This window comes from Aplysia californica, unplaced genomic scaffold (assembly GCF_000002075.1).
Source record: "Aplysia californica isolate F4 #8 unplaced genomic scaffold, AplCal3.0 scaffold00053, whole genome shotgun sequence".
NCBI lineage: Eukaryota > Metazoa > Mollusca > Gastropoda > Aplysiida > Aplysiidae > Aplysia > Aplysia californica.
In genome coordinates, this window is record NW_004797323.1 from 2033035 (window position 1) to 2041702 (window position 8668).

Here is an 8668-nt window from a genome sequence, read left to right on the forward strand (position 1 = left end):
TATATATTATAAGGAGGTAGTATTGAAAGCTTTCCAAAATTACAATATCATATTTTATTTTTGAGAGGAAATACGTTTACTAAAGTAAAAAGTACTTTAACGTTTGCCGTTTTTGCGGCAGAATAATTTTTAGATACTGGATATTGAAAGTGCCATCACTGCCACGGCGGTCACTGGTATTGACGTGCAATGCTACTCCTTTCACTTCAGTTGCCAGCTGCTCTAGTGCACTGTCTCAACGATCGCGTTGTCCATAACTATAATACTATGCTTTCTCCACCTTTCCATGGCTCTCGTCTCTTTTAGCTTGCCTTCTAGTACATGCACATATTTCTAAATTGTTAGATGCCTACTTCACTCACCTCCTGCGTTTTTCTTTAGATGTATTTAGTCGACCATTCGCCTTTGAAGTTAATAAATTGTTTTCTAATCGTAGCTGCCTTGTGATTGAAGGACACCACTGACAGGGTCTAGTTCCTCACTGATCCCTCCTTCGTTTCTGTCTTTCTTTCTTGCCTACAGCAACGGTATAAATTGATTGCTAAGATCAGGTTGATGTTTGGCTCCTTTATCCCCCTTCCCCTTTCCCGCTCTCGAACACACAGAGAGAGAGAGAGAGAGAGAGAGAGAGAGAGAGAGAGAGAGAGAGAGAGAGAGAGAGAGAGAGAGAGAGAGAGAGAGACATAAACAAAAACGTAAGAAACGAGCAAGAAATAAAAAACAGCTCAGTCTGGAAACAAACAATTTTTAAGGCAAGCTTTCTTCATGTAAACCGCTCCTCAGGTCTTTTTCATTCTCTCTGGAGAGGAAGATGAGACGGAGGTGAGGATGTTGAGCGATACTAAGAGACCCATTCTGAAACGGGGAATGACCAACGGGTTCCTCATGGCTGTCCCTGAGTGAGTTTAAATGGGCTAGGGGAGGGTGAAAGGGGGACTTGGGAAAGGGTGGGGTTGAGACTGTACTATAGACTACATTTCTTTATATTTGCACAGGTAGTAGAATAAACATTTGACAAAAAGAACATATATTTTTATTATGTTTAACATTTTTAAACTTTAATATTCATTTCAAGGAAAAACGACTTTTATTTATATATTTCTCATATAGAGATCAAATAAGGGGGGGAGGGGGGTGTTATTGTAAATGAGCACAGCAAGCAGGAAAGTCAGTATTCAAAGGAAAATAATTGCAGACAAATTTTGATCATTTTCTCTCAGGGGATTACTTGGGACTACTATTCTTCTTTCTCTGTTCAATTATTGCAGCGTTGTTAGCAATGTGTGGCTGTGGCTCTTTTTTGTGATACTGTTGGTCGGTAAATTGAAACGACTGTCGAAAAATAGATCAAGACAAACAACAGAAAAAAAATTAAAGATAAATTGTAATTGTGGATGACCATCATCTGAGCGTTTGTACACCCCCAGATCTCTCGGCCGTATCAACTACATGCGTGTGTGGCATGACAACTCCGGCAACGGCAAGTTTCGCTCCTGGTTCCTCAACTATATCGTGGTGAAAGACTTACAGGCTGAAACGAAGCAGGTGTTCATCGCCAACAGGTGGTTCGCAGTGGAGGAGGATGACGGACAGGTACGTAATTAAGGGTAGCTCTGAATAGCATGAACTCACGTTGTCCCTTATTTCACTGACCACTGTCTTCGTTATACTCTTTCTTCCCTCTCCACTCTGACCTATTCTCCCTCTCTCTCTCTTGTTCTGGTTTTCTATTTCTACATATCGCAACCTCTCTCTTCTCTCCTGTTTTCTCTCTCTCTCTCTCTCTCTCTCTCTCTCTCTCTCTCTCTCTCTCTCTCTCACTCTCTCTTGCTCTCTCTCTCTCTCTCACTCTCTCTCTCTTGCTCTTTCTCTCTCTCTCTCTCTATCTATCTATCTATCTATCTATCCATCTATCTTTCTGTCTGTCTTTCTTTCTTTCTTTCCCACTCCCCTTTTTCTTTCTCATTTTCTTTCTCGTTTTTCTCGCTCTATCTCTATCCATATATCGATCAATCGACGTATCTATCTGTTTTTTGTCCAGCGTCCTCTCCCGTCAGATAAATACGTATATGCATATGTGTGTGTGTGTGTCTGTGTATGTGTCTGTTTATATATATATATATATATATATATATATATATATATATATATATATATATATATATGTAAATATATATATATATTATATATATATTCATATATATATGGTATGTATGTATATATATTTTTTTTTAAATATATATATGTTAACTTATTTATTTGTGTGTGTCTGTGTGTATTTGTGAGTGTGGTGATATAACGCGCTTACACAGATATATACAATATACTGGTACCAAACACCATGTCCTCTTACCTCCCACAACCTCTTACCCCCGCCAACCCCCACACCTTCTTCCATTGATTCCTGCTACCCATCAGGTCGACCGCATCATCCCCTTAGCTGGCAAAGAACAGCTGGAAGACTTCAGCTACCAGTTCAAGGAACGCTCCAAGAAAGACCTAGTGGACGGCCATCTCTGGTTCTCCGTCATAGCTCGACCGCCGGGCAGTCGGTTCTCTTGTGTAGAGCGAGTGGCATGCTGCCTGTGTCTCCTGTTCATGACCATGCTGGCAAACGCCATGTTTTATAACGTGGACACGGGAGATACTAGCAGCGCAAGTTCTTCTTTTAACTTTGGGCCTTTTTCCATGAGCCCCTCACAGGTGAGGGTAATTCGTGTTTTTTAATGTGAATGTTTGGCAACTCTATCGACACAATTTAGAGCATTTAGGAGGCGAACGTCGACCCTGCCAGCCACAGGGTTATTCAAAATTTGCAAAGGCGTATAGGATCGAGCTTATATTGGAGAGAAATGGTCAACACACCTCCTTCCCCTTTTAGGGGAGGGGGGGGGGCAGGGGGGGGGACAATATCAGTTTTGTATAAATTTGTTCTTCAATCCGCACATAGTGATTATTTGAATTAGAACAACATGGTTGGTTAAACAAATTTTAACTTAAAATCTCTCGAATACTTGAATTGATCATCTTTTGAATTACAAACTTGACGTCCCCCTAATTGAAGAATATTTGTTCCAAGTTTTTTTGTGGGTTTTTTTCTTCGTTTTTGTTTTTGCTTTTGCTTTAATTAAGGCAGAGACAATTGATTTATTACCCAATAAATGGGTCCTCTTTTTTAGACACCCTTTATTTGACAAATATTGTGTTTATTTCACACATTTAGAAGTAAACGCACAAGACGCAGGAAATTGGGCTGGTAATTGTCCTCTATTTTGTAGACAGCTTCACCTTTTCATTTTCTTTTACCTTTCAGTTTATTGTTCTGATGTTTTGTACATTGAATATCATTTTAAGTTCCATTTAAGCACAGAAATATCTTTTGGAATGTATTTTTAAGTCTATTTAGGCTTCGGAACGTCTAAAGCAGGTATAACGTCTTGAAAACTCATCGAACAACCCGAAGTCTGGAGATTCTAATCAGGATCATCGGCAGAATAACATCCACTGAGCTAATAATGCTACCGTTTACTGTGTAAACTTGAATGAAAATGGTAAATACATTTTTTAAAATAACTATATTATTATATCCCCTCCCTACCCCCGTACCCTCCCTCCTTTTTCGAAATAATTTGCAGATTTCCATAGGCTTCATCAGCACGCTGATTGTGTTCCCAGTCAACTTCCTCCTGGTTTTCCTCTTCCGCAAATCCCGGCCTCGCACCATTCCGGAATCGAGAATAGTTCTTGGACGGCCTGTCTCTGGACACAGGCCGGGCACGGCAAAACTCAGCCAGGTCAAACCAGAGGTCAGTCGTCATGTTGTGCATATTCCTCTGTGTAACTGTCGATGATTCTTTAGTTTACTGTCTACTGTGGTGTTTCTGATTTAATTGACAGTCTACCGCTGTGTAGGTCTAATAAATGGTTAGGTTGAAGGCCTCTTGGGGTTTGTGACACAAATTAATTTATATCTCCCTTTGCGACTATACAGGTTCGGGCCTGTTATTAGCCGTAATACAATGATTTGGTGTTTGGAGTTTATCGGGGGAGAAGGAGGGGGGGGGGGGAGGGGGTGTGTAAACATGTTTTGAAAAGGGAAAGGGAAAATAGACGGTTATTGAAATTGAAGCAGCCCTAACCCGTTTAATCGAAAAGTTATTAAAGTGTTGTAACATTTAGGCGGAATCTTTACCTCAACTGACTAGATGCTTTTCGTGTTTTGATTATTTGCCAACCGATCTTACTCGGTTGCGTCGTAAACACAGTTTGTATGATGCAGGGCCATGCACAACCGCATGGCCCTGGTTAGAATCCCCAAAATAGGGTGTTTTGAACTTGGGTCGATTGGACTGTTTCCATAGCTCCGCCTTAACTTAGCTCGGTCCCATTGGAGATGGATGTTTGCTCTACTCACTTATCCAGCTTCTAAATAACCTCAGAGTTTTGAAAGTATCGTTAAGCTCATTTCTAACAAATTGACAGATCTCGTGCGTGTCAAGTCCTAGACTGGAGAGCAGTGCAGGCAGAAGCAGTCCAGGATCTGATTCCAACTCGTCTCTGAACAAGACGAGAGATAATGAAAGACTTGTTAAAGGTGGGTTCACGACAATTCGTTCTAAACAGTACATTACTATATGGGAACGTTAAGCGTACAGATGTTTCCAACTAATATGGAGATAGTTATGATTGTAGAAAAAAAGACTACAATAGTTAAAAGACCGTGTGTTATAAATGGAAAGCAAATTACATTTATTCCGAAGATTATATAATTTTGAGGATCGTTTGGGATAAAAGGTTTATAAAGTTTAGAACTTAAAAATTATACTACTACTGTTGCGATACATCGACTAATAACTATGATGTTTTGGAAAACTATTTTGTTTTTGATAAAGTGTACTGAACATTACAATTGATCAGAGCAGAATAAGTACAGTTTGCTAGACTCCAGTAGCAGAGTTACTTGTAAGTTCAAGTAAGAATACCAAGCACACGACGTTACCAAAGTGTTCAGCAGGATAGCTAAGGTTTTGGGTCTTTGAGAAAGGCATGATAACCTCAATCAAAACATTGTGCCGCATAGTAGTGACGAGCACTGGCAGTTGTGTTAGATTGTATTGGTGTCACATTATTGGGTGTTACGTTGCGTTGATGGAATTATTGTATGTGGGTTATAATATGCCATGATGTATTTTCCTGTCTGCATGTATTATGTGTTTGCCATTATTAATCAAATTTTGTCATTAGGATCAACAGATATAATAATGATAATAATAATATTAATAATAATAATAACAATAATAGTAATAGCATTTATTTGTACAGCGCATACTCCAGCCTAACAGCAAGCTCTATTCGTTTAAAAACCTATATCATTATTACCCCAGGAGAACCTAGAACACTCACAACCAATCCTGGCTGATCAGGAAGCATGTAGTGTAAGCAGCCGACAAGACGGGATATTTCTTACTGTCTGTAGCCGAATACTCATTTCACCTGAGTGAGGCGATGAAACTTCATGAAAAGTGCGTTTCTCAAGGACACAATTTTAGGCTACTGACGGTGTTCGAACCCACTGCCATTTGGTTGAGAGCCCAACAGATAAACCATACGACCACCAGAATGGCATTTCTTGTATTTTATTTCTTTTACTTATTTATTCTACTTTAATTTGATTGTATATAATTAATTTCATTTTATCTCATTGTATAATATTCTATTCTATTTTCTTCAATTTTTATTTTATTTCATTTTATTTATTTATTTTTTAAAATTTAATTTAATTTTACTTTGAAAATTGTTTTTACTCAATTTTGTTAATTTACTTCATTTCAATTCACTCTATTCTATTTTGTTCCATTTTATTCTATTTTATTCTATTATATTTAGTTATTCTATTATATTTCATTCATTTGCATGGTTCCCAGGGTCTCATCCATCAGCCAGCCAAGGACCACCCAGCCCACCGGACGGTACAGGGGAGCAGGGTGCGGTTAAGAAGAAGCTTCAGCTCCCCTGGTGGTGCCGTCCTCTGGCTTGGGTCATCTTGGTCGTCACTACTGCAGTAGCTGTGGCAATCGTCACTTTTTACGGCATCAGTTTTCAGGTGAGAGGGAAGATAGGAATTTCGAAACGAAATGGGAGGGGGGAGGGGGAATGAAAAAGAGGAAGAAGAGGAGGAGAGGTAGATATAAAGGTGAGGGAAGGAGAGGGGGAGATAGAAAGAGGGTGGAGTGGGTGGAGAAAAAGGTTAAAAAAAAAAAAAAGTAAAGAATGGTGAACAATAGGAGAAGAATGGCATGGAGGAGCATGAGTAGTAGAAGAACGAAATGATGTGAAAGGAGATGGAGAATGGGGAGACGGAGAAAGATTAGAAGAAGACAAAGGAAGGAATAGGAGGAGAGAAAAGTAGTAGGATTAAAGAAAAAGAGAAGGTGAAGGGGGCAGAGGAGAGAGAGAGAGAGAGAGAGAGAGAGAGAGAGAGAGAGAGAGAGAGAGAGCAGGGTGTTGCTATGTCTAGTACACATCTGATATTTTTTGTTGCTTATCAGAAAAAAGGATGCTCTTGTTCATGATTGATGATAAAATAACATTTTTAACTGACTTGAAATACAGCGTCAATAATATATATTATTGTGGTCTGCTTAATTATTTTCAGGACTCAACATGTAAGAAGTGGATCACATCACTGATCATTTCCTTCTTCACGTCAGTCTTCATCACCCAGCCAATAAAAGTGAGTACGTCAGTACAGTATGAAAAGGGTAAGAAAAGGTTAAGGTGTTATAGATTACCAACTCATGGGAGAACGATGTAATAAAAAGCAGACAAAGCAAATTTAGTGTTTCAGTCGAGGTTCAATTGTGGTCTGTTTGACAAGCACCCCTTGCTCGTCAGCTGAAGACCCAAATATTTTGTCAACAAATACCTCATGAATGACTCGAGAAATAACAACGTACTATCAATAAGAAAAAAAACATTTCTGTCCTTCCAGGTGATTCTGACGGCAGTGTTTCTGTCACTGATTGTGAAAAACCCTGGGGAAGAGGATGATGAAGACGTGGACGAGCGAAACACAGTCAACACAGACGATGACTTTCTCCACCCAGGGGGTGATGGTCGGTCAATTTTCATAAATATGCGATTAACATCATTCTCCTCTTTGATTATACGTACTCCCTCTTAAGGCATGCAAACAGATCGACGTATACGTAATATGGTAAAATATGTAAACTTACTCTGACATACTTATACGAACGAATGTACACGCAAACATAATGCACAATTAAAGGCTACACACCCACAAAGACTCATACACACATAAACACACACATACACATTCACATACACACACATACACACACACACATACATACACATACAAACATATACACACTCTCACAAACAAACGCACACGCTCATACTAGCTGTATACTATGGCGCTTTAAAAAAAGAGAACGTAATAATTATAATGTAATGTTAAGTGAAAGTGTACACATTACTAAAACAAACAACACTCTTTGTTCGATTAAAATTAAACTATCTTAGGAAGATAAGAGATATCTAAGCACTTAACAAAAATAGTCCTTAAGGACCTTTGTTCTTACATGTATTCAAAGCTACAAGTAGTTTCAGTCAAAGTGTAGTAGTAGGGAAGAAACGAGATTAAATTATAAGCCCATAATACATCTACATGTCGAACTCTCTTCAATTACTTTTTTTGATAGGAAACGCGACCACTTAATCTTGACTTGACCGTGCTTGATACTTCATTTCGTCGGCTAGCTGTTCAAACGCACTAAGCCCGACATTTAATTTCTATTGTAGTTTCTTTATCTGTAGTAATGGCTGCACGTGCTTAAGAAATATTTTTTTCTTCGAAATTCAGATTCTTAATGTAAAAAAGGGCAAAATAAGATACATAAAAAAGGTACAGCCGTTTGAAAAATAAAACAGTTTTTCTCTCTCCGGAAAACGTTTGTATTCTGAGCGTAGTACATTTAAAGATCTTGCCCAAGTATTATTCTGAGCCAAGATTATTTTTCAACTCTACGCTCTATTGATAATCCATAACACAGACAAAACGTTGAAGGGTAAACAGACAATTCAAAATGTTGTGAAATCAAAACAACAACCATTCTTTTTAAATAACGAGGAAGCAAATCTACCAAGCGAAACATGTTTTAATTAAATGTTCTTTTAGATGAAGGTTTTATAAGCCACCAAGGACACGATTTAGATCTTTTAGGAGGTGAACTTCGACCCTGTCTGTCAGGGCCAATCAAGGCTTAGAGAGACAGGAATCCTGCCAAAAGGCCGAGATAATTATTCTTTGAGTAACTAATTTATTAAGTAGACAGATAAACAATTAGTACATCTCCGCTTTCCCAGCTTTCGCGGCGGCACGACCCAAGACGATTGGTTATAAACCCCCTAACCCCAAAGAACTGGAGCGAGTCCGCTCAAAGAGGATCAAAGAGGTCAAGATGTGGGCCGTGGTCAGAGAGATTCTCTTCTACTGTATCTTCCTCTGGGTCCTCCTGGTTGTCTCCTACCGCAACCGTAGCGCCGCCCACTTTCACTACAAGGACACAATGGTGCGGACCTTCATCAAAAGCCGGGACACCGACATCAATTTTGAAAAGGTCAGATTTTTTCCAATCACCCCCCC

At 39.0% G+C, this 8668-nt stretch overlaps 1 protein-coding gene across 1 annotated transcript in view; it reads left to right on the forward strand.

Moving 5' to 3' along the window:
* Positions 1-783: 783 nt before the first annotated feature.
* LOC106011096 (polycystic kidney disease protein 1-like 2) overlaps positions 784-8668 on the forward strand; it is a gene marked incomplete at its 5' end in the record, with an annotated part of 32676 nt that continues 24791 nt past the window's right edge. Inside the window, 9 exon segments of the mRNA XM_013079493.2 lie at positions 784-899; positions 1428-1593; positions 2419-2703; positions 3636-3806; positions 4483-4594; positions 5925-6103; positions 6656-6733; positions 6992-7115; positions 8389-8642. Of these exon segments, the coding sequence (XP_012934947.1) occupies positions 784-899; positions 1428-1593; positions 2419-2703; positions 3636-3806; positions 4483-4594; positions 5925-6103; positions 6656-6733; positions 6992-7115; positions 8389-8642 (1485 nt within the window).